General features: G+C 39.9%; 1 protein-coding gene across 2 annotated transcripts in view; it reads right to left on the reverse strand.

The window, feature by feature from the left end:
• The window catches only part of Crb1 (crumbs cell polarity complex component 1), a 171,646-nt gene that overhangs the window by 25,459 nt on the left and 119,377 nt on the right, over positions 1 to 26,810 (reverse strand). The window contains exons 6-11 of one of the 2 annotated variants that reach the window (XM_021198249.1): positions 25,111 to 26,067; positions 19,984 to 20,531; positions 18,177 to 18,342; positions 14,199 to 15,105; positions 11,985 to 12,113; positions 8,630 to 8,756 (exon numbers count right to left, since the gene is read on the reverse strand). In XM_021198249.1, coding sequence (XP_021053908.1) covers positions 8,630 to 8,756; positions 11,985 to 12,113; positions 14,199 to 15,105; positions 18,177 to 18,342; positions 19,984 to 20,531; positions 25,111 to 26,067 — 2,834 coding nt within the window. Of the gene's footprint in view, positions 1 to 6,514; positions 8,757 to 11,984; positions 12,114 to 14,198; positions 15,106 to 18,176; positions 18,343 to 19,983; positions 20,532 to 25,110; positions 26,068 to 26,810 lie in introns of those variants that run through there. The other variant, XM_021198250.1, reaches the window with a different exon arrangement.

Here is a 26,810-nt window from a genome sequence, read left to right on the forward strand (position 1 = left end):
AGACCAGGCTGGCCTCGAACTCAGAAATCCGCCTGCCTCTGCCTCCCAAGTGCTGGGATTAAAGGCGTGCGCCACCACGCCTGGCTTGTTTTATGCATTTTTATTCTTTAAGATTAGTCCAGTATGGAGAGACAGTGTAGTGTTCTAGGTTACAGGGAGAACCCTATTTGCAACCTGCATGGAAGAAATGATTTATTGTGTCAGCACAGGGAAAGAAAGAATACTGAATGGTGGACTGGGAGACCCAACATTACAAAGATTTATGTGTGTGTGTGTGTGTGTACATATGTCCACATGTGTTGGAGTGTTGGTAGAGGCCAGGAAAAAACCGCTTGCTGCCCTGGAGCTGTAGTTATGAAGCCACCAGATATAGGTCATGGGACAGGACTCTTGTCCCATGAAAGAACAGGAACTGTTTTAAACTACTGGGCCAGCCCCTCAGCCTTCCTATTTGATATTTTATAACTTAATCCAGGCGCTCTCTCTCCTTAGTGAGCTTCTTCTTTCATATAAAAATGAGCTGGATTTGATAGCTGCTAAAATCCTTTGAAACTCTTTAATACAATATTTCTCATTAATAACTCAAAATTCAGGAGAAACAGCATTCTAGCAGATATCAGAAACATATGCAGTGGACTGAGCCATATGAAATGCTCATATGCTATATTTGTAATGTCAATATTTTAGGGATATGTATTTCAATAGTGGCTGAATGAGCATTAACTTAATCTTCCAATAGGAACTCTCGTACACTTTAGAATGGTATATCTTTCTAACAGCATCATTTTGCCTACTGATTTAAGAAAGAAAGAACATTCAAATAAACTTTCCCAATGGCTCTGTACTTTTCTGGCCCCAGGCCCTGGTTCTACCGTAGATCCTGCCTGAAAATGATTGATTGTGGAACAGTGCAGCCCTCAAGCCTTGCTCAGCAAACCTCCTCTGTGCATACGAAGCATCACAGCTCAGTCTGGTTTTTCTTTGAATAAAGGTGCCTTTGGGGTGTTAAATGGACAAAGCTGGTGGGTTTCGATTTCAAAGAAACCAGCATAATAAATCAGTGTACCTAAAAATACATTCTAAAGGAGAGTCCTCATTCTGAAACATTTCTTCACTATAACCTGATCCAATGTGTTAATGATCCAAAATTCACAGATGTATCTTTCCCAACCTTCCCTTTTCCCCAAGGGTCAGGAAATTTGGGTCAGCTATTTGGCCTAGCAAGCTATACTTTCCCTCAAATTTTAGTTGAGTACAAATTTCTGGACTCATCCAACTACATCATTCTGCTGTCATAGATAACACACGATGCAACCTTCACAGATTTTTAAGATGCAAGCACCCTAACCGTGCTGAATTGGTTTGTGGTTGGTGCTTCTGAGCCTGCCAAGTCTATGTAGCTCCCCCAGTCAGTGTACAAGTATTCTCCGCAAGACCCCGGGCCTCATTACTCAGTTTCTGTTTGACGGCTTCTAGGGTGGGAGTTGACTTTGCTACAAATCAGTTCAGAACATTGCTGAAGAGTTCTAAAGTATGTTCATTTTTTTTTGTTAATGCCAATTCCAAGTCTCCCTTTAAATAATATTCCTGACTTATTTCTTCTCTCTGTTTGGATGTACTGCAAGCCTGCTGTTTATACTTGAATGGTAACAACTAGAAGCCGAAAGTGATGTTTGTGCTTCCCTTCAGCCTGTGCTTTCTGGACAAACTATTCCTTTATCCTCCTATTATTTCTAAGATGCCTTTTGCTCACTCCTAGACATCCCCAATGCTATCCTTTGAATGTGATGCCCAAAAGGCAATCCTGGACCTCAGAGGTGACCTGACAGCACAGCCAGGAGGGGATTTAATATGGCCTACTTAAAATTTCAGTTTCCCCTTCAGGTGATGATAAAGTAATTTCTATTATACCAACCTTTGGGCACTAACTATTAAGATGTGGACAGAATGACATAGAGCAACCCGTAGAGCACCGTTAACAGAAGTATGCGTGGGCTATAGGGGAGCTGAGCTCAGAAGGCAGAGGACACTGGTGATTTTCATTTTGCTCAGCTTGTTTTCTCAATACAGTCCCCAGTTCACTAAGACTGAAGTGAGTTTTGTAACCTTAAAGCCTTAGAGAATAAGATTAAAGAGGTTTATGGCAGAAACTGAAAATGGAATCAGAAAAATGCTTGAAAGAAGAGCGCCATGGAGATACAGTCTAATTCTGGAAAAAGTTGCTTCCTCTCACTTTGCCAGATAGACCAAAAAAAGTGTGCATGTAAGCAGACTGCAAACTGTCCTGCTGCAGAGAGAGATGAGCGGAGATTTGCACTGTGCATCCCAAAGACAGCACTACCCCTGCATTGGGTCTTTGACTGCTTGCTAAATCAAAATGTTGTTTTTGGAGGAGTATAAAAACAATTCTTAGTCTCTTACACCATGAGTTAGAACACTCAAGGTTAGAATACTCAAATTTGCTCAAATTACAAGGCAAAAAAAAAAAAAAAAGAAAGAAAAAAGGAAAAATAAAAACAGGACACCCAATGTCACACGTAGGAAGACATTTAACTGAGGAGACAAGTTCAACCTAACTCAGGTGCAGGAATTAGCCAAGTTTGGGGGCAGCTATTATAATATACAACTGAAGGATAAGCAAGCATGAACTGACAGAATTACTGACCTTGTGCGATTGTTAAGCCTTTGAGCAAAGCTCTTTATTTGCATTATCAAAGCTGTCAAGTGTTCTCACTTGCTACAATTTCATGGCAAGGTTCATTTTAGAAAAAGAATTTATCCACATTAAAAAAAATCAAACTATCAAGAAAAGAAAGTAATATTACTTCTCAAGATCCATGGTTATTGTAAAGTGATAATTCTCTTATCTCTGTGGCAGATGTGTTAGATGGTCCTTGATTTAGAGAAGTCTATTGTTGAGTGTTGTTTGTGTGTGGGGGTGGGGGGCAGGCATATGCTTAGATGATTAAATTATGGTCACTAAAAAGGAATCCAAAGTGAAGTCACAAAGATGTGAAGAATAATACAAGAACTCTTGCTGGGGCAGGGTCCCCGAAGAGTTTTATTAGACCCCACGTTTCAGAAAGGGTAGGAATTTGTCAGAGAAAGAAAGAGAAGGAAGGAAGAGTGTAAAGAGAGAACTGTTCAAATGGAAAAAGCTGAAGATGGGGATCTCTACGTAGCTACATGACATAGTTATGAGAAAGTGACAAAGGACTAAGGCTCGAGAGGCAGCTAAGTATGAAGAGTTCCCACCAAACTCAGCTGTGGAAGCCAAATTCATGACCCTGATGCTGTGAGACTATCCAAACCGAAGATATGAACGTAGGCTAAATTGGAGATACGAAACTCAAGTTCCCAGCAAAAGGTCCAGATTAAGACCTCTGTGTGACTTGCTGTGCAAGACTCACTCTGGGGCAGGGGTGAAGGGAACCCTTATGAGCTGTGATCACCAATAACAATTACAAGCCACTAGAAGACAAATTCTGTCACGTGTAAAATTAAACAGAAACCAAAACAAGTGGATGAACACTTGAAGAGCTTATAATGTTAGAACAACCTGTAACAGTCTAATACACAGGTTCATAATCATTGTAGAGTAAAATAAACAGTAGTAATACAGTGAAAAACATTAAAACACTGACAGAAGAAACAGTTGACTTGTAAGAAAGTAAAATGTACAGAAATTGAAGAAGTAACTGAAATATAGGAAATCACCAGTGTTTTTGTTTTGTTTTGTTTTGTTTTGTTTTTTACAAATGGATTATCAGTGTATAAAGACCTAACCAGTACAGATGGAGATACTTGCAGCCAAACATCAAACTGAGCTCGGGGACCCTGATGTAGGAGCTGGCAGAAGGACTGGAGGAGCCGAAGGGGATTGCAACCCCATAGAAAGAACAATGTCAGCTGGCCTGACCACCTAGTGCTCCCAGGGACTAGACTACCAACAAAGGAGTATACAGGGAGGGATCCATGGCTACAGATACATATGTAGCAGAGGATGGCCTTGTCTGACATGGATGGGAGGTGAGTCCCTTGGTCCAATGGAGGTTTTATACCCCAGTGTAGGGGGATGCTAGAGCAGTGGGGCGGGAAAGGCTGGGTTGGTGGGGGAGCATCCTCATAGAGGCAAAGGGGAGGGAGGAGAGGGTAGATGGGGGGGGTTGTGGAGAGGTAACCAGGAAGGGGGATATCATTTGGGATGTAAATTAATGGGATGATTAATAAAAAAAAAAGTATTTAAAAAAAAAAGAAAAAGAAAAATATGCAGACTGTAACTTAGTACTAGCAAGCAGTGAGGGCATGACAGATTAACCCTTGAGGTACACCCAACACACTACTCCTTGCATACATTCTTTGGTCCATCCCCTCTGTGTGGGGATGAGAGCTCTCAGGCTTCTAATCCATGGAATATAGTGAAGGTCAGAGAATGAGACCCTAAAGATAGCATCTGGGTGACAGGTATGTACTGCTGTTACTTTAAGGTAGGGCAACTGTAGAGCAACAGACAAATGCTACACATGGCTTGAACACTGGCATCCACTAAACCATAAACTTCTCTCTCTCTCTCTCTCTCTCTCTCTCTCTATATATATATATATATATATATATATATATATATATATATATTCCTTATTAATTAACTCTTATTTCTGATATCAAGTCTAAAACAGTGACACATATAAATCATATTACAGTTGTCTGCCACAGCTTTATAGTCATTCATTTATTCAGTGGATAATCTTTCAAATAGCTTTCACTGTATTGAACTGTCACTTTAGAATGACACTATGGTGCAAATAGTGATTAGATCATACAACTGCAGACTTTGCTCACAGACGCCCTTCTCTGAATTTGGCACTACACTTGGTGATCCAAAAATCTCCTTTCCTTGGTCCTTGTTACTGTAGTAGTCTCTTAGTTACATATTCATTAGTGGGGGTCTTGTCTGTTCTTAATCCATTTCTATATAGAAGTTCAAGTGATCTTGGAGAGTATTCGGTGTGATTGTTACTTTTATGTCAAAGCATTTAAAAGCTCCCAGTGTTCTTAGGGAGAGAAGCCATAGTCTTTCCCTGACTTCTAATTCTCCTGCTTACTTCTACAGTGTAGCTCACCAGGTTCCCCCGCTCTCCAGCCATACCATGCAAAGTTCACAACTCTTTCTGCCTGGAATATTGTTGTCTTCCCCATCTCTCCTTTCCAGCCAGGTTTCTACTGACCTTCAACTCTCAGCAGAGTCTTTGTGAAGTTTGTCTTCTTGACCCTCTACATCCAGTTTTAATTTTGGACAAAAACTCCTTGCTTCCCAGGCTGCACAGTGCACATCTACATCGATCACCACACTTTCTGAAGAATTTCCCAACTTGATTTATCCCCCTTCCTTACCTACTGTGCCTTTTGGCTTTATGTGGATAAGCATCATGTTTTAATTCATGGCTATTGGCCCAAGAATTACCACAGAGTGGTATATAGTAAGTCCTCATTACATCGTTTGTTGAATAAGTACTAAAGGTCATGCTGAGCAGTAAATATGTATTGGAAAGGATATTAGTAGTTGAAACAGAATTCTTTTCTAAATTACTAAACTCAAACTTCCAGAGAGAGCTTTCATTTGGAAGTATTGGACTAAATAATTTCTACCTTAGTGATCTTCCAGAAAAACTTATTTTAAAAAAGTTGGAATGGGAGGGACTTTTATTGATGTAGTATTGAAGAAGTGTAGTTGGAAAAAAATGATGTACTTAAAATGGCTCCTCACAATCCTGACCCAGATTTCTGAACCAGTACTAACTGAATTTACTTTTCCCTTTACAATCAAAACATGGTGTTTCTCCTACTTCTTTTTCCTTCTTGAGAGAGAGAGAGAGAGAGAGAGAGAGAGAGAGAGAGAGAGAGAGAGAGAGAGAGAAGCACTTAAATCCACTCCCGTGTATATACTCACAAAGGAGGAAGACAGTCAACCCCCATCACAGTCCGGTGTGATACAGATGTTAAAGATGAGACATCGGCAAAAGGAAATGAGTTTTTATTCAAGTAAATGTCATCTATTACAGAGATTTGATACATAGGAATGTGTGTGAATTATGAAATCCAAGTGCGTGAATTTCTGTCCCTTAGGTATGATGATGGTCTTTCCTCTTGCCTTGGTCAAACTAAGACTAGCTTTGTCAGAGATGATGTAGTCAAGAGTAAAAAACAAGTGAGGTTGTTGGAGTGTGTTCTCAAAGGTCAGCTATAGAACCACCTGCCTAACAAAGAAAGTGGTTGGGACCTGGCCCTCGGTACCCTGGCGCTTACTTGCAATGACATGTATGGAGTAATCAAGAGATGAGCACTCGTACTGGTTTCTGGTGGTGGTGCTGCTGCTGCTGCTGCTGCTGCTGCTGCTGCTGGTGTGTCTCTGTCTGTGTGGGTGAGCCTGCTTCTGTATCACTTCCTGTACAACCCTCAGTCCAAGTAAGCAAAGGCATGTGTCACCAGAGAACGACAAGCAGGACATAAAGAAGATTTTTATTTTTCTGTGAAAATGAGGAGAATCCTTAGTCACACAGACACACTTGAACTATGGAGAAATAAGGAGAGTAGAAAGAGAGCATTTAGCGTGATGCTATTAAATGATAATAAGACAGTTGGAAAACAGGAAAACAATTGACAACTGCAGTGACAATAGAAGCACAAGAACTGTACAGAGAATGATACTGTGGATAAACACTCCTTAAATATAGTCTGCTGGGAGTATGTCACATTCAGAATGCTCTGCAAGTACCCAGTTGAAACTAAGTGTAGAAGGGAGTGAAACTGAAACCCTACATATTTTCCCTGACTATAATCTACTTACTGCACATACTTAAGAATGCAAATGCATTGGAGAACATCTTCCCTCCCTTTCTGGCTACAGCAATCCCACTTTAGAGACAGTTACCTGAAACAGCAGTGTGCGCACAATGCTTTGGATGCGAGGAAGACGATGAGAAGGAAGAGCAGAGCTCAGCAGCACTGCTAGTGTGAAAGGGTTGCCACAGGGTGGAGGCTGCTGTGTAAAATCTCTAAGTACTGAGGAGTAAGTCAAGGCAGGGTTTTACTCTGATAGTACATCATCTTGTCCTTTGTCTGATTCGCATATCTGGACTCACCTTGGTCATTGCCACAGCAAAAGCTCTGCCTTAAAACAATCATGACTCAGTGAACATCGGTAACACGCAAAGGGAAAGTGACCCACACGCTTTCAAACCAGGGCAGCTCCTGACGACACGGACACATGCGCAGAAGGGTATCTTTCGGGCCACTGCTACTTCAGTGGTGTCGTGAATCCATGCAAAGTATTTCCTCCTCAATGAACACTAATGATACCTCTGTTAGATTGATATCACTTCCCTACACTGATACTTAACATAAATAGTAAACCAGGGAAAACTTGATGGAAAACTCAAACCCCTTACAAATGAATAACTAATGGAAAGTGTTCAGTTGTAATAGAAAGGGGGGGGTGTAAGAGAAACAAATAGGGAAAGAACTCTCTGCTATTTGCTGGTGGAAAGCATGGCCCATGGAATCACAAATGATGCCGGTGAGGGCTCCTGTGAGCACTGTCCCTCGCTCATCTTTTTCTCATGTTACTGGGGATTAAACTCATCTCTTCTTCATGTAGAAAAGAACTACCCACAGTTTATTTGAATAGCTTTGCAGAAAGACACACATGACTATAAAATATTCATAGATGTTTTTAAAATGTTCATGTCACATATAAACTGATGAGAAGAAGGACCACACACCAAATTAGAATCACAGTGAAGGGGGCAAATCGTCAATAGGAAAATAGGCACATGCAAAGGTGGAGTGGAGAGAAAAAAGGTTCTCGGGATGTAATGAAAACCATTCAACATGGAACAGTTGAGGATGACAGTGCCTTAGGGCTCAGTACACTGGGTAATGAGATCCTTCTGGCTGTATTAAAGATATTCTTAGGGGCTGGAAAGAGCACTGATTGCTCTTCCAAAGGGCCTAAGTACTGTTCTCAGGACCACATGGTAGCTCCCAGTCATCTTTAATGGAATCTGATGCCCTCTTCTGGTGTGTCTAAAAAAGTAGAATATGAAAATACCTTCTATAGACCCGAACTACTTGAGGTATACTTAAATGCATGTTCAGCCTCCAGATCAGCATTTCTCAGCATGTGGGTCGCAACCCCTTTGGGGGGGGGGCAATGGCTTTTTCACAGGTACTGCTAAAGACCATCAGAAAACATACATATTTGTATTATGATTCACAGCAGTAGAAGGATTACAGTTATGAAGTAGCAATGAAAATAATGTTATGGTTGCGGTCACTACAACAGGAAGAACTTTCCTAAAGGGTCGCAGCATTAGGAAGATTGAGAACCAGTGCTCTAGTTGGATTCTAGTCCCTAATTTTCTCTTTGTCTTTCCTGGAGACCTACACCGAGGCAGGATGTTTCTTTCAAGTCAATGTATTACACTTGGGAATACTCCCATGCACGTTAATAATTTTCCTGTGCCCCCCACTCTACAACTGGCTCGTCGTTCATGCGCAGAACCAGATAGGACAGGAGCTGAAAGAGGTTTTGCCACAGTAAGAGGGACACATAAAAGGAAAGGCCGCTTACATCCAGCTCACAGCGCTCGCCAGCGAAGGCCACATCACAGATGCACAGGAACCTGTTGACCAAGTCCCGGCACAGTCCTCCATTGATGCAGGGATCGGAGGCACACTCGTTGATGTCCTCTTCACACCTTGAAAATTAATAGAAAAGCAGATGCACCGGGTCAGGTGAGTAAGTGGTCCGTTAGATGGAGCGATGGTCTGTCCCTTTTCCTAACATGGCACAGAGTTATCACGTAGTCTACCCAACTAAACACACTGGGTAATTTCATTGATGCCTTAAGACTCCTTTAATACATTTTGAGTTTTGTGGAAATTTGTCTGTGCACAAATGCACAGTTATGGGTACACACATTGAATTAATTCAAATAAGGAAATTACTGCACATATTTAGAAGTCCTGATTGTCCCTTTGGATCATAGGTCAGTTTGCCACCTTATAAACGCCAGTTTTATTAGATAGATACTGGTGGGGTGACTTTGCTAGCCTGGAATCTACAGGGCAAAGAAAGGTCAGGCTGGGAAGTTTCTAGAGTCTCTCTGCCTCAGGATAGACTTGGTTAATTCTAGGAGATGTTGAATTAGTTTCCCTTGACATTCAATTTTTTTAAACACGAACAAGAATAAGTAAGAAACCAGTTTAATAAATCTGCAATCTACTAGTGACAAGGAACTCTAAATGTTCCGGTGTTTTCCTATATGACTTTTTGGAAAAAAGGTACCATCCACTCTAAATTACTCGAGTACTGCCTGCCTCCTTTTCTACCAACATTTTTTTCCTTTTTTTTTTTTTTTTAAAACTGATATGTAAACCCCAAAATGGCAGACCCATGTGGAGAAAGTGTGTGCATGTGTGTGTGTGTGTGTGTGTGTGTGTTTGTGTGTGTGTGTATGTGTGTGATGTGGATACTTTGTATACAATGGTGTAATGTTCAAATGAGGTTGGAGTAATCAAATGGCATATCTTTCTATCAGTGCTTTCAAATCGGTTCTAGGTTTTTAGAATATTATTATGTATAGTGTCAGCTCCTTATTCAGTCCCTCCATGGGTTAGCTCAGTAGCTTTAGATACTCTTCTAAGATCTCGGGGGCGGAGCAGTGGTGAAGGCATTTGTACTACTTTAGGAAACTCTCTGCAGAACCACTTATGATATAAACTGCTTTAAATCTCCACTTCCCCCCAAAGTAGACCGTCTCTGTGTACAGAGCTTTCTCACCAGGCTCTAATGCAGGGGCTGAGGTGGAGGAGCTGTGAGACCCCTGGAGTGATGGGAAATGGAGATTCATTCCAAGGAAAACAGCCCTGTATCCATGGGAGAGGGAGCACAGCTGAGACACTCTGTTTTCCTTTTATGGCCCTGGCTTCTGGGCTGGAAAGGAGGCTTCTCTGATGAGATCCCAGCTAAAGCTGACAACTCTCAGGAGCTTGCCAAGCATTCTGTGTCCTGGGTGGCCAGCATTCACGCCATCTATCACCTGAACTTGCTGGACTGACAACATGAAGCTGGAAGCTTAAGCAGGCGCAATAGCTTCTCAGTATCCTCCGCTGTGTGGAAATCTCGCTGCTCTAGACCTTGGGAGACTGCCTAAACATTTCCAGCCCTTCCTCCTGCCTTTTTTCATTTCCTTACCAATCTCTATTTTGAACAAAACAGTTGAAACTCCATATGCATGGCAAACAACAGGGGAGCTCTTATTAGAAAATAATAGGACTGAATGTGGTGCCTCATTCCTCAAATCTCAGCAGGGAGATAAAACAGGCAGAAGAATGGCAAGTTCGAGGCCAGCCTGCTCTATGTAGCAAGTTCTAGACAAACCAGAGTTACAAATGGGATCCTGTCCCCAAAGAAAATACAAGGTAAAAACAAACACAAAAGATGATAATTAATAAATGGAAAGTCAAAGCAAAGCCATTAGGCTCTTCTGAATTAATTAATGATGCTTAATGTGTTTGCAAAACTAGAACATATTAAACACACATTCACTGATTAAACTATTTTTGTATCAGTGAAGTCTATTCGGAGAGAGTCTTCCCTGGGAAGAAAAGAAAATTAGTAATCTTACCCCCATTTTACTCAATAATTTAAATGTCAGGTATGAATTTCAAAACTGATATATATCAGGGGAAATGGAAATATTTAATGCAAAGAAAAATAATTGAAGGTATTGGATGAATACTATTCATTGTGCTAGTAATGGGAGATAATACTAAGTAAGGAGGCAATGAGCATTGAAAGACAGTAGGGAGTTATCTGGATTTGTTTATAGTATTTTGAAGATATGAAATCAGAGGCATGTCATGGTGTGATAAACTGGAACATGGACGTGACTCCTCTAATTCCTTCTGCACACATATGTATCTCAACTGCATGTACCTTATTCTAGGAGGTGGCAAAAATGCATTTCGTATTTTGTTTTAATTGTGCTGTGTGCTGAGCAAACACTCATGAATTCATGGCAGCTTTCCCAGCAGAGCAACACCAGCTTTGATGGCAGTCCAACCTTGCTTGTTGCATATATTTAACTCAGCATCAATCTGTCGCGTAACTTTCATTCACCTTCTCTCTCTCTCTCTCTCTCTCTCTCTCTCTCTCTCTCTCTCTCTCTCTCTCTCACACACACACACACACTAAAAACAACAAAATCTCGATTACAGAGCTCTGAGATGTAGGTACATGGGTAGATTGGTGCTAAACAAATGGCTACATTCTAGCTGTCTGCCTAATGCCTGTGCTCCTAGAGTCCTGGTGTTTGGGGATGGAGAGCTCTTGAGGGATCTAATCAAAGAAGGGAGAATGTGCTCTCTTCCCCTGGACCACAGTCTAGCCAATCAAAGGCATACACAACTTTACCTGGATCTATAGCTGCTCACAGATTATCTGATTCCAGTGGCTAACTCTGACTAGGTGAATAGTTAAAGGGATTCTCTGTGAAATAAATAATTCCCTGGGTACGGAGTACATATACTTTGGGTTGAAGTTAATGATATAAGGTAACGTTTAGGTATGTTTTATTTTACTTTACAAGTAACCATATTGAAATCATATATTCGAGTTAGTGTGGGGAGGAGAGACCTCTATGAATCCAGAAGTACTTATAGGAAAGAATAAATAAGACATTATATATTTTAAAAATCGTATTTTCTTATTTGAAGTCTTGGCTGGTAAAATATTCTATACTTTGACCTACCCTGTCATTTTTCTTCTTTTTTATTGCTTGATTCTGTCTGGACCTATATTTCAACATAGATTTTTTTCCTGTGGGAACTGAGATGAAAAATTGGAGGAGAAAATGAACTCTGGGCAATCTGTCTGTTCTTTAGCTCAGAACTTTTATCCATAAAGTTCCAGTGTAACTCACCACTCTCCAGTGAAACCTGGCCAGCACATACATTTCCAGTCCTCCTGGAACACGGAGCAGCTGCCCCCATTGTAGCAAGTGAAATTTGTCTTCTCATTCCCACAGACTGTTGAGGGTAATCTGCTGTGTCTAGAGAGATAAAAGTAATGGCCACGGCTCTTTATCTTGTTCATTCCATTCAAGAAAAAAAAATCTTCTTTTTGAAAAGTTCATATATGTAGTCAATGTTAGGCTAATTAAGCTCTGAGGCTGAGGAACAACTAATGCCGGATTTTTCTGCATTGTGCAAACACCATGTTCTTCAGCAAAAAGCCCCTGCTGGAGCCCACTACAACCAACATGGTCATCCATCTTCTGTTCTCCACAGCTTTTGTGCACGAGATAAGATCTATGCCATGGGGTGGCAGTAAATTTAAGGCTGGGAAGGAGCTCACTAGAGCTAGGGCTGCTGCTTTTCTAATAAATCAACAGAGGCCACAGGAAAATTGCATCTCTATAAAGGGCAGGCAAACAAGGAGACCACTCTGGTCCTCAGGCCTTGGTGTGATTTCTCTCTTGGCTTTCATAGCTGAACTACAGTTGCCCTGCCAAGACTTGCCTGCTCCTTCTCTCATAATTCATAGCTTTGCACAGCGCAAGCCAACTGCTGTCCAGGCGGTTTGTGTATAATACTCATATAATACTCAGTGTGACTACCTGTGAGTTCAGCATGGGGCTCTTTGTACAGCCACAAAGCTGGACACACTGCAGAATCCTTATAAAAGGCAGAACAGATTGTTAAAAGCTAAGAAAACACTGCTAGTCAAAAATCCCTAGGCTTGAAAGGGCTGATCTTAAAGCAGATTTTAAAATTGTTGCTTAGGACCTTCTGTCTGTGTGTGTGTGTGTGTGTGTCTGTCTGTCTGTGTGTGTCTGTGTGTGTGTGTGTGTGTGTGTGTGTGATCAGATACAGAATGAGTATTCTGGGAGTGGAAAGCAAATTCACATTTGTCCTGCCATGCCCTGAAGCTAACACGGAGAAGCCCACCTGAATGAATGATGGTATAAATGTGTGTCTTTTCAAAAGAGCCTAATAACTCTACTTCAAAAAGAAAATGTCATAAGGACATTTCAAAAGTGTTAAGAATGTCAGCTGAAGAGTTCCAGGACAGCCAGGGCTATACAGAGAAACCCTGTCTCGAAAAACCAAATAAATAAATAAATAAATAAATAAATAAATAAATAAATAAATAAAATTAAAGAATGTCAACTGAAAAGAGTCATTCTCTAAGAGACATTCGCAATGCAAATCCCCAGCTTTATACACACCTTGGCTTAATAGCATCTGAAAAGTTCATTAGAAGGGACTTTTGAGAACTTTATTCTTTAAAACTTGACTTTGATGAATCAGACAGAGAAAGGTTTCAGAGAACTCATTATCTATAGTCACTGTATAAAACTCTTAATTTGTATCCCAAATTTTGGTTTTAATCAGTCAGGCTACTCATGGACAAATAATTTTGTTATCTTGCAAAAAGTAACATATATTAAACAACCTGAACACTTAGCATTTCTCACTGTGCCTTGCATTGAAGCTCTGAACAATATTAGATGCTGTGGAAGATAAAAACAACTTCTCACAAGCATGGCTGCACATAATGTCTGCCAAGATGCTCTACCTCTGAATAAAAGTGATGTTTACAGGAGGCCAATTTACTCCACTTGGGGTATTCTTTCCCACATCCTGGAATATAGTATTCATTCATGACACCTCTCACCTCCCTAGAATGACTCAGTTACTTAATAAGTGGAAGGCAAAAACAATGACAGTAACATGATTAAAAGATTCTTTTTTATCTCTGTTTTTATAGCATAAAAGTGAGGTGGTCACAAGAGCATTTTTAGAAAAAATGTGAAATTCTTTAAAATGAGTAAGTTGGACAGATATTCTTTCAGTGGCATGCTGAATATTACATAAAGGCCACTTAGCATTGGTATGTAACCTAAATTTTCTTTATTACGCTGTTATAACTCTGCACACTATACAAAACACATGATGTAGGATATTCCACAATATCATTGCAACTTTCCATGATCAAATCATGATAGGAGTGCTCAAAACCAGCCTTGTTTAGCACACATGGATGGATATTTAAGGGGAAAGCTTCCCAGACTGACAATGAAAATGCAGAGCATAGCCCCACAGACTGAGCTCCAAGTGGACTTTGTGCTCACCTGCAAAATCTCCCGGTAAAATTTCCAAAGCAGAGGCAAGAGTAGCCATGAGCTTCAGGGACACAGGTGGCCCCATTTGCACACTGATGACTCTTGCAATTGTCTACATCCGCCTCGCAGTTCACACCGGTGTATCCAGGCTCACAGCTGCAGTGGTAGGCTGCCACTCCATCAGAGCAGTTGCCATGGATACAGGGGCTAGAAAAGCACTCATCAATGTTGATTTCACAGTGTGTCCCTGACCATCCCGAGAGACAGGCACACCGATAAGAACTGTAGCCGTCTTCACAGTTTCCTCCATGCAAACAGGGGCTGGAGTGGCAGGCATTTGATGGCAAACAGCCAGTCAGTACCATATTTGTAGAAACTTTGAGAAATTGCTCTTCCTGGGGCTTACTAGGATAACCATGAAGATTTTCAAAGTAAGAGAGATATATGCCTCCAATCTCTATTGTGCTCAGACAGCCCTGCAGGCCTTTCAGATTGTCAACAGCTTGGTCACCCACATAGATGTCTGTATTGTCCTTCAAAAAGTTCAGGCTTCCAGTAGCAACTGCACTTATCACAAAGGGTGTCTGGTCGTCCACCTCCATTTGCCACCGGGAGGTCTGGGCCACTGGGTCTATCATGGAAAAAGTCACTTGGTGCCATGTGCCATCATTCACCAACTGGGAACTCATCAGATGCAGGGTATAAAAGCTGTTGCCACTTCGCAATTGAAAGAGTAATCTGGCGTCTTGAATACTAATATTAAGAAACTCTGGTTCTTTTTCTGCATGCAATATCATCACGTTTGTATCATGTGTTCTGAAACCAAATGTGATATTGGTGAGTTCTCTGGTAATATTCCCATTGCTTCTGAACAATATTTCTCTGCTTAATCCGCTGAAAACAGCATTTGCAATACCTAAGTGGAGAGGGGAAACTGGTTGTCATCTTCATGTACTGCATCGTCCCTGATGTTTGCATAGGTTGTTTGACACATTATGTACTGTGTTAGTTGCTATCAAGCTGAGTCTTATACAGATGCTAGTATTGTCCCTGTTTTACAAGAGAATAACTCAAAATTTGCAAAAGCTGAGTAACTTGGTCATTAAAAAAACCCACCAATACAGAAGGTCTATTGTGATACCAGAGTTCAACCCACACCTTTCTTTTCATTTCAAATCTCCAAGAATGCCAATTATTGTTTTCCATTGGTTTGTATCAGGGAAGCCTTGATTATCCATTTTAAACATAAACTAAATACATAAAAATCACAAACTTAGATTTGGTAACATGCCAATTAGTTAACAATGGCCGCTGGCTTCTGATTGAGCTCCCCACCATGCAGTTAATAGAAACATTCACAAGTGATGGATTGATTTATGCCGTAAAACCTCCAAGTACATGCCAAAGTACCAGCAAGCCATTGATAACCAAGTACCTTCATGTGGTCAGAAAAATAGCAAATAATAGCATTTTAAGTTTATCTGTTTCATCGAATATAGACCTTTTGATAATCTTACTGCATTTCTCTATTAAAATTGCTATAATTTTGTAATGATAACACCCATCTCCTAAAATATCTAACTCCATATCTGCTGATGATCTATATGCAACCTTGAGAGAAGAGAAGAAATAGAAGCACTACCTCCTACTTTCTACCAGATCTGTCCACCTAATTAACAGTGTCTGTGCCTGCCCTCTTTGCAACATTACTGTCCTTATCCCTTTCGGAGGTCAGGCTGTCAAGTCTCGTGTTGGGTTCCGTTCATTTTCACTATTTTTGGACATTTTCTTATGTGCACCCAATTTTTTTTCTCTATACCAACATTTCCCTTCCATTTTTGTTTTTTTTCCCCCACTGCTGTACAAATATGCTATGATTGCTAAAAATTGTTTTAAAAGAGCCCACAGGACCCTGAAGTATTATTACTCTGACTGCTGTCTTGATGTCTTATTTCTCTGTTCCTGTAACTACAAAAACTTAATACTTTGTAAACTCCCTTTAATTTTTTCATCTCTCATTTTTCTCTGATTTGGTCCCTATCTCTTCACTGAAATTGCTCCTGTCGAGGTCACAATGACCTCAATCCAGTGGTCAATTTTCTGTTGTCATTTTTTTCTTACCTTTCAGCAGCAATTGACCTGAGAACATGGTTGGCAACCTTCATCACCAGGCTCTGTCCCAGCCACCATCATTGGCTATACAGAAGATTGCTTCCTAGTTTTCCTACTTCTGTGGATTCTGAAGATGGCCCTAACAACCACTTCTTAGTTTAAGACATAAATTTTAAATGCCACCTTTCAAGTCTACGAGATCTAACCCTGTTTAACTACCTACTTCCAGTTCACAACAATCTCTCCCTCATTCACATGCCACAGTCATAAAAACAAAGAGCTTATCCCAAATGGGCTTTTAATATTTGCTGAAACTTCAACCTGGAATATTCTTTCTCTAGAGTTGCCCATGCTCAGTACCTCCTCAGTGTTGCCCTCTGCTGAAATGTCATCATCACCTGACTATCCAAGTTAAAATAGGCCTTCCTTGGATCCTCCTGTAACTGATTTTTTTTTATACCTCCTGTTGTTATCTGAAACTGGGCTTGTACTTGTTTTTTAACTCTTTCTGCTCTACTGCATGAGCTGGATGGAACCAGACATCCGTTATGTAGACATGTCTGTTTCCTCTGTCTCTTTGCTGAGAATATTGCCTGATCTGTAGAAAGAGTTCATTGAACATTACTAAATGAATAGTCTAGGAACTTACCTTTTGCTTTGGAAAGTGCAATAATATTAACTACAACATCAGGAGAAATAAGTGAATAATGCAAGTATTGTAATTTAAATACAGTGTTTGAGTAGATTTAAAGATCTCATTTAATTTCACTGTTATTTGACTGTTACCACATTTGGGGAAGGTATTCTGGAGGGAAGAGGCATAAACAAACATCTTGTTATGTATTCTTAAACAAATGCTAAAATGACCAAACTACTTCACTCTTCATTGTCTGTCATGCTGTGTATATTTATCTAAAAAGATAGTGAAGCCACGAGCTGCGATCTGGGTAAAGTGCTCAATGCACTTCTATGTATTGCCTTTCCTTCGGGAGCTTTGCTTCAATAAATATACTTATACCTAGAGAGAGCAAAATTTTAAGTCTTTTTAAAAATCTTGCTATGACAAGGAGCTCAAGTAAACCCAAGGTAAACTATGAGCTGTATCCTCAAGACTATGTTGCTTTAGTAGGCTCTGTCTTCCCAGAGCACTATACTGTTGACATTGGAGAGCAGAGAACTTTGGAGCACATCTTTAGAAACATACTTTATTGAATTATGCGAAGAGAATCTCATTCTAATTTAATTCTAATTCAGACACAGAGCTTTTGCTATTTTGGACTGTGCATTATTTGATCTAAGTGAGAAGACAGCACATAAATCTGAATGTTTAGTTCGAAAGCATGACTGTAATATTGAAACTGGAAAACAGTTCATAAGGATGGAAACAGTTACACAACAGTAAGCCTGCACCTACTACACGTCATGATACACATAAAATCATACACAAAGAAACATGCGAAATGGGTGTTGTTTTCTCTGTTTGACATGTGAGGAAGCATTAGATTATGGTGACCATGAACATAACCAAGAAATCAAGAATCGGTGGTAGTGAGCCAGATGTGTGTACATTTACTGCATACTCTCAGTATTGAGAAAGCAAAGTCAGGTATCATTTATCTTGTCCTTCACAAATTAGCTTGAAATAAAGAGTTAGGTTTATTATTGCAATGGCTCATTTTCTCACTCAGAAGCTCAGGCTAATATGCATCCCAGCGGTTATTCTGGTCATGATCTTGGTCACACCAGGACTATTAAACTTTTCACGTAGTTTTCTCCAAGTTGGCTATGCCTGAATTCTTTGTTCACTGTTTCTTGTTGGGATAATTGAAATGTACCAATGAACCTGGATGGATGCCAGCTTTGAATGCCACCTACATTCAAACCCTTGAGGGAGCAGCTGGCACTCTGCAATGGGAGGACATGGGCTGAGTTGACACCACTGAACTTGCTCGCAGGCTCTCCCCGCCGTGTTTGTAGGGCAGGAGCAGGAGAAGTCATCCCACAGGGAATGGCAGACACCTCCATTATGACAGGGGTTGGACTGAGAAAGAAAGAAAATCAAAAGGATAAAAAGCAAGGACAGTGAAATACGACAATGTGAAAGGTGAGATCATCTGTTACTTTAAAATGCCAATTCTTCTACATCTTTGCATTTTAGACATTTTGTACATTGTTAATAGGATAGAATGGAGCTGACTACTACCATTTCCAATTGCTTACTAAAAGAGCAAAGGAATGATGAATAGACAGAGGTGTGAGGGAGATAAAAAGAAAAGGAAGAACAGAAGAAAAGAGAAAATAGAAAACTTGTTTATGACATGAGAGGGATTATTGAAATAGAATGATATTCTCCATAATTTACAAGGTACCAGGCACTTTACACACATTTGTGAAGATTATTACTTCTGGGTACTTCTAATTGCCTAAGATCCACAACAAGGTGAAATAGTACAGACTGGTCCTCGATACTCTAAGCACCAATTCTCCCTGCCTCCTGATTACCAGGGACACGGTACTATTTCAGTTTTCAAGGTCACTCAGAGAGTAGTCAAAACACAAAAATTTTAAAAGTATTTGTTTAGATCTTGCACTGCATTTATCCAAGGTCTATTATTAACATGGTTTTTCCTATTTACACACCCCCTTTTTCTTCTTTACACTTCTGAGGATAGATTGTAGCTATACCCCGCAGCACATTACATAATTTTATAAACTTTAATTTCTCATCTGTAAATATATAAATGAGCTATGCTCCTTTTCTATAGTAGTTTGTCAGTATAACTAAATGAATTAATACATGTAATATAGTTTCAATTATAGTAAAAGTATTAATATAAGAATATTAGAGTATTTTATTCACATATATTTAGAACTGAGTCTCACATACAGTAATTATTGGGGCTCATAGATGTTCAAGTCATGCCAGTGATGTTCCTCCTCTTTCTTCAAAAGCTCATAAAGAGATGATCATCTCACATGTTTAAAGCTGTTTAAAGACATGGAAAGTCTTCTTTGAAACAGAGCATTGGCTTTGAGAAATCATATGTCAAAGATTTCAAATCCAGCTACTGAAAGGAAATAAAGTTTGTTGTTGACTGAACAGAAGTAGCTGGGCATTGATATTAAATTTAGTGGGGTCTTCTAGAAGAAACTAGTTGGGCTACATCTATAGAACACCGTTAAGAATTAAGAACTTGTGGATTAAAATACTATTATTCTTAGGAAAGTTTATTGTTTTGGGAGCAAGAGAAGCATGTGACTGGAGTTACGTCGGCTGTTACATATTTATAGCATCAATAAAAACAAACGTCACTTATTCATGGTTCTTTGAGAATCTACCAGGCTTTCTTAAGATATACAGATGAAAAATATTCCATGACTGGTAGGGCATCAGCATTTTGTTTACATATAAAATGTTTCAGTCAGGTGTGGTAGCATACTCCTGTAATCCCCACCCACACTTGAGAAGGTCAGGAAGGAAGCTTTCGGGTTCAAATCCATTCTGGGCTACATAGTTAGTCTACCATCTCAAAAACAAACAAACAGACAAGCAAAAACAAAAACAAAAAAGCAACTCCCCCCCAACAACAACCCAAGAAAAAAGCAGAGTGATTATAATAAATCATTTAATAAATACATCCCGAGTATGCACTAAGTATATAGTTAACATGAATGACCCTACCTTACATATGTTGTCTCCGGGACAGCCTTGAGTCACATTGACAAGAATTGGGTCATGGTATGCATTGTTTGTTGAATTGGGAAAGAATTCCAGATTCTGGTTGTTTAATCTGACATCTTGAACACAGCCTTTGAAGAAGCCACCATAACCTTCAGTCTTCTCTCTGTCAGGTAGGCCACCAATGAAGATGACATCTCCTCTTTGAATTGTCCATGCAGGAACAGAAATGAATCCTAGGTTTTGTGAAGACTGATACAGTTCAATTTCATTTGGTTTGATTCTCAAAGATATTAAGTGGGCATTTCCATCACTAAGAAAAAAATTTACCACGAACTTGGGGGAGCCTGGAGTCTGCAGTGCTAGGCGGCCGTGCTCTAGCCAGACACAGACATACTGGTAAGTACGGTTTTCCAAAGCCAGAAGTAAGCCCAAGGGTTGATGTGTTCGGACAAACATTGAGAGACTGAAGTTCTGCCCATAATTATCATTAACACTAAAGGCCGCATATCCGATGGAGTCATCTTGGCCAAATCTTCCTGCTACATACTCTGCAATGTCCAAAGAGGGAAGGAGAAAGAAAAAAAAATGTCTTTACATTCAAATGTAAGAAGAAATGGGAGATGGAACTTTCACAGGCATATACACAACCAGACACTTTCTCAAGTCCCAGACAGTCTTAATCACTAGAAGAGTGAAGTTTCCTCATTTTTCTGAGCTCCCGAGATTATCATGAAAATCACTATAATTTGTATTATAATAGGTACCTGTCAGTTACAAAAGAGAAAAAAAAAAAAAGGCATCTGAAATGATCAACTAAGCATCCCTGTCTCCTCTCTAAAATCCAGACAATGAAATCCAGACACCTCTGAGTTTGATCTTGGTGAAAGAAAGGTGTGGCCATAAGCACACCGTGTGCCCTTGGGGCACACTGCCCAGTTCATCTGTGCTGTGGGTGTGAAGGCCTGCTGAAGCAGACATGTCGTGAAGTTGAACTGCTTCATAGGAAGACAGCGATCAATAGCAAGATTATCCAGCTCAGGTTGGGGAAGTCACTCCATGTGGTAGGAATCTCTTGGGGAAAGAGGCTCTAGGAGGATGTTTGTTAACTGACTGAGGTCAAGGACAGGAAGGGCTGAGTGCTTCCTACTGAATCTGCAATGCAGAAATTATTGCTGAGCTTGACAAAACTGTCATGAAGATATCGCTGCCTTGGGTTTTCACCTCTCAGTTGTAAAGGGGGGAGGGGATAGCGCAGAGGGGAGACCATACCCTATCACAGTTAGATATCATCACCAATTGAATTTTGTGCGAAAGTAAGACATATTTTAGTGTAGCTGAACCACAGCGAGGCTTGCTTAGACAACCATCTGTGTTTGAAGACTTTCTGCATAAAAGGCTACATTTTCAGAACTCTGACTTGATTCCTATAGGAACATTGCATTGTGAATCTGCATTTGGACACCACCGGCTCCAGGCAACTACAGGTAGCTTTCAAAGGTACTGTCAGATAAAATAGCCCCTTTGAACAGGTTAACATCTCTGCACATGCTGCGGCACTTTTGTATGGGATAAAATGCTTAATAAGAAAATGGGGCTCTTGAAGCCCTTGAGTTTTGAGGATAGACACAAAAATCCCTCAAGCTCAGGGGGCCAGGTCCCTGCTGGTCATCCTAGGATGCCTGCAGCATCACTTTGTGGATCAGAATAAAAGACAGGATACAAGGATGGGGTTCTTTTTTTTTTTTCCTTAGAAACTTGACTCTCCAGTAAGCCTATTCTTCAGAAATCACAAGCAGGTAGGCAGAGTGTGTGATGAGCTACTTGATTTTAGAAACACGGTAAGCCACATAGGAAGGACCCAACTATACACATGGAAGATTTGATGCTAATACAGAGAGTGGATATGTTCTAAAGTTGCATGGATGAAAAAATTTAATTTGACAGATTTTAATGCTGATGGACTGTAAGGTGAAGTTTAGTGAGAGGTTAATAGGAAGCACTGATATTAAATGTGACTTATCAGTTTACAATAGAAGAGGACTCTAGCTTCACAATGACAATGACTGACAAAAGACAATTTGTAAACTGTCACAAAATTAAATGTAGTGCTAACATGATAAATGAGAGCATATTGTATAGAAAGAGGAAAGTTGTGGTTCCATGTCAGTGTATCATCAAGTACATTTAAATACCACCTGTTAGAAAGAGGCAAATGTATGGCAATGGAGCAAGAAAGTAGCTAATGATGTCCCACAGAGACATGCCTTACAGAGATACTAGAGGTAAGTAATGTGTGTAGGATGCTGGGAGTGGCTGCTGGGCATGGAATATTTTTCTTCAAATATTTAGGAATTCTCAAGAAGGGATGTTAAGTCCTAAATGAGAACATCCCCAGTGGTAACTGTGTGGGAAAATGGAAGTTGGGCTAAATCATCATCAAAAATACTTGTTTCAAAATTTGGGACCAGATAGGATAGTGAATTCTCTATTCCTGGAGTGAGTTCAAAGCAGGGTTACATAAGAAATCCAGCTACTGAATGAGGCTCTGTCAAACCTTACAAACACTGATTCTAATGTAATAACATTCTAAAAGTCTAGGTGTACAAAGGAGGACAAACATATATAAATTGTTTTTTAAATTAGATACTTTCCAAACATAGAAAGGGGTACGTTACATGTCCTCTTAGAACCCTGGGCCATAATCCTTTGGAGATGAATGACCTTTTCACAGGGCTTGTCTAAGACTATTGGAAAACATAGATATTTATATTATAATTCATAGAAGTAGCAAAAATTACAGTTGTGAAGTAGCAACAAAATAACTGTATGGTTGGGAGGTCAGCACAACACAAGGAGCTGTATTAAAGGGTCACAGCGTTAGGAAGGTTGAGGACCACTGCTTTAGACCAATATCCCAGAAGACCCTCTTCTGACACATAATGCAAGACATACAATGTTATTACTGCGGGCAGTTCAGGGTGCTACAGAACCCTTATGGGGGCATAAATGACTTGAGATCAGTTTCAAGATATCGGCAATGTCTGTCTACATTTTGTATCATTCAGATAACCCTCCCCTCTATTCAACATGCCTTCTTCTTTCATTGTGTTTAACAATGGCGAACATTGTTCCAAAATCATTGTTTGAGAACTGGAGAGGTGATGCAGTGGTTAAAAGTACGAGCTGCCCTTGTAGAGGACCAAGGTTTGATCCCAATACCCACATCAGGCAGTTCAAAACTGTCATTAGCTCCTGTTCCAGGAGAATCTGCCCCCACGTGGTGTAGAAACAAACACTCAGACCCACACACATAAAGTAAAATAATAAAATACATCTTTAAAAAATTGTTATTTTGATGGCTTTCCCTCTTGATTTTTAGTTGTCTCACTCTGAATATGCATACAGAATGGCTCATTTGTAGTCTTAAGTGTGTGTGTGTGTGTGTGTGTTTGTTTGTTTAAGGAATAAAATATAGAAAACATTTCCTTATGGATCTCAGCAATACAGAATACTTTAACTTTATGATTCTAGGGTCATATGAAAAATATAACTTTCTTTAAAAATTCCCCTCCTAAATTTTCAGAAGTGAAGGGTTTTATGAAATTCCTGCCTTATAATCATTTGATGTCAAATGTTGGGCTAAACAGTTTCAAACTGTGAAAATAGAGGATTTAATCACACTTTGTATAAGTGTAGGGGATATAATCACACTCGGTGTGAGTAGAGGGGTGTAATCACACTATTTGGGGGAATATGGAAAGTGTAACCAAATCAGGAATTTTGTTTCAAAAGTTCATTATTTTCCAAGTTGGAAAAAAAAAATCTAAAGAAAACCAGAACCTGCTGGCTTGGCATCTCTCGAATCTATTTCCTAGGACAGTCAGCATCCCCAGGTCAGTGTTAACCTCAAGGGTCACCGCATCTGGAAGCCAGTCAAAATGAGTCCGCATCTGTTTGTTATTTTGTATATGTAGTAAAAATATTGCTTTGGGTCAATTAGATTTTTCTTCAAAACGTGAACCATTGCCTTGGCATAATTTCACCTTTAAAAATAATCACAAAACAACTTGCCACGCCATTTAAAATATTGTGCGGAGCAGCAGATGCCATGCCTCATTGTCAAGCAGGTCCATGATTGTAATGAATATTGTGGTTAGGGGAAAACCTGCGAATAGTTTCTAATAATTCTTAGCCATTGAACATGGAGTAGAGTATAGGCTACGGCTGGTTTTAATTTTCCTTCATATAGAACAGCGTAGACTATTTACCATATGTTGTCCTCCTTGGACTCATTCTAAAATGCTGGAGTAAATTGCAGCAAAACTTCAAAGCAGTCTGTTAGAGTTCCCTCTCAGCCCTCTCAATACATGATAATAATGATAAAAGTGAGCAGGTATGTATTGATCGCTATTGACGGCAGTCTTCAGAGTGATGTCAGAAGTGAGGGATTTGAAATACACTTCAAACTGATTTACTAGAGGAATCATAATCTGTGTGTGACAACTACCAAGTTTTCCTGATAATGCATTTCATGTCTTCTTTCTTTTTCCTACGGAAGGCATCTATCCTCTTTAGAAAACAAGACCTTTGAAGAGACAGTTGGGACTAGAACTGATGGCTTGTCAACCTGCTAATCTTAACCATGATTCTTACGGAAGTATGAGTTACGTGGAGAGATAAGGAAAGGGTTTATTCACTGAGACTCTAGCAAGCACAAGATGTGATATTAGTATGTGGCAGTAACTAATTTTCTGCCCCAAACTCTCCTTTCTCTAAAAGATTACATCTTGTACAAATAACTAAAATTTTCTATACATTTCTGATACACAATGAATGGCAAATTGCTAAGAGCATTTTGCTAACTAGATGAGACACCACATTAATTGGAGTTATTTGCTTATTGTTATTATTAACTTTACTTTTCAGCCAAAATAAAGCTTAGCTATCCTATGAAACCCAATCATAATTAATACATATCATGGCTGTGTCCTTTTATCTCATTAGTGAACAAATACCAGCATAAGTCCTGAGGGGTTCTTATGTTTTCTAACAGGGGATGGCAGCCTGGGTGATTAGAGATGGCTCTGCTTAGAGGCATAGCACTCCCGGGCACCCCACTCCTCTCACCTTTCAGGCAGTTGGAGCCTGTATAGGGCCTGTCACATTCACACTGATAACCCTGCCACAAGTTGATGCAGCGTCCTCTGTTTTGACAGGGTTGACTTTCACACCAGTCCTTTCCCAGGCAGCCTGCTTTAACATTTGATGACAGGCCAGATGAAACGTTCTCCAGAGTAATGTGATTCAAATCAAACCTAATATCTTGGAGACAGCCTACAAAGGAAGGTATGGATGGCACATTATAGATGTTAAGCACAGACACACTGTTGCTGGTTGTCCCCATTGGTAAGCCACCCAAAAAAGAGTTCTGCAAAGCACATATTGATTGATAATTCTCAACTGGAATAGAAGACTTGGTGGTGCACTTCTCCTTGCAGGATCTGCCAACTAGGGCAAGGGTTAGAGTTTCTGCAATTGTTACCTCCACGAAATGCCATTCTCCATCACTGGTGTTATGAGAAATATACAGGAGCACCTTTGACTGCTTCCAGACTTCGACTGATAAATGAACACAACCATTCAACAACTCCAGCTTCATAGACATATCCTTGTTGCCTCGGATGAGAAGAAGTGCATTTGTCTGAACAGTCTGAAACCTCAAGGATATGTTACATTCTGACCCTATGCCTATATGGGAGTCACTTGTGACCCACAAGAAGCCATTGCTACCAAATGAAAGTGTGGTGACAGTTTCACACAGTGGTCCAGCATAGCCAGAAGGACACTGGCAAGTGAATCCATGCTGGCCATTTTGGAAATGAGGGACACATTTTCCATTGTTCAGACACTGGTGATGAGTGCAACCCAGGAGAATTTCAGAGCAGTCTTCTCCTCCATAAAATGTCCTAGAAGTATCATCAAAGGGACAGTGACAGGTATAATTCCCAGGCAGGTTCTCACAAGTACCACCATTTAGGCAAGGATTCGGTAAACATTCATCAATGTCTTCTTCACAGTGGATTCCTGTTAAATAATAAACAGCAGGTTAAATGTAAACACACTCACATAGACATATATGAGCACATCATTACTAGAAGTGTCATATACGTTTTATATATAATAAAGAAGTTCAGATCAAGTTTAGTCTTAGAACTGTGATGGAGTAAAATACATTTCTGGAAGAAAACTAACATCAGTTGTACTGTTCTACATCTGCTGTGAAAAGAGCAACTGCGACAGCCTTAGAATTCTTGTAGAAGTAGACCGTTTGTTAATATAGTGATCATCTCAAGTTACCATTGTCAAGTATACATATGGCATTGATATGAAAACATAACAAAAAGGGAGGAAACTGGTTTTGGCAGTGATCCTAGATTTTAAAATGATTGATTTGCAGATGCTTTTTTTAGTTCCTTATTTACCATCTTATTTTACTTTCTTCTATTTGGAAAGAATGATTGCTTTCTCTCACATTTACACCATCCTACAACCTCTAGAATCCAAGTTTGCCTGACATATAGACCTAGACCTAGACATCTCTTACCACAGAAAGCTCCTAGATAGAAGAGCTCATCTTCTTCCTGAATTCCCATATAAAACTAGACATCCAGTTGACAAGTTCCCATCGATAATTTTTATTTCACTCTGATAAAATCTGGTTCTTGATTTTGAGAAACATGGAACAGTGTCCATAAAAGGATCATTTGAACTATTTTGATCAAGTGGACAACAGGACACTGTGCTTGTTAGATTTTGTCAACTCAGCA

This window comes from Mus pahari, chromosome 5 (assembly GCF_900095145.1).
Source record: "Mus pahari chromosome 5, PAHARI_EIJ_v1.1, whole genome shotgun sequence".
NCBI lineage: Eukaryota > Metazoa > Chordata > Mammalia > Rodentia > Muridae > Mus > Mus pahari.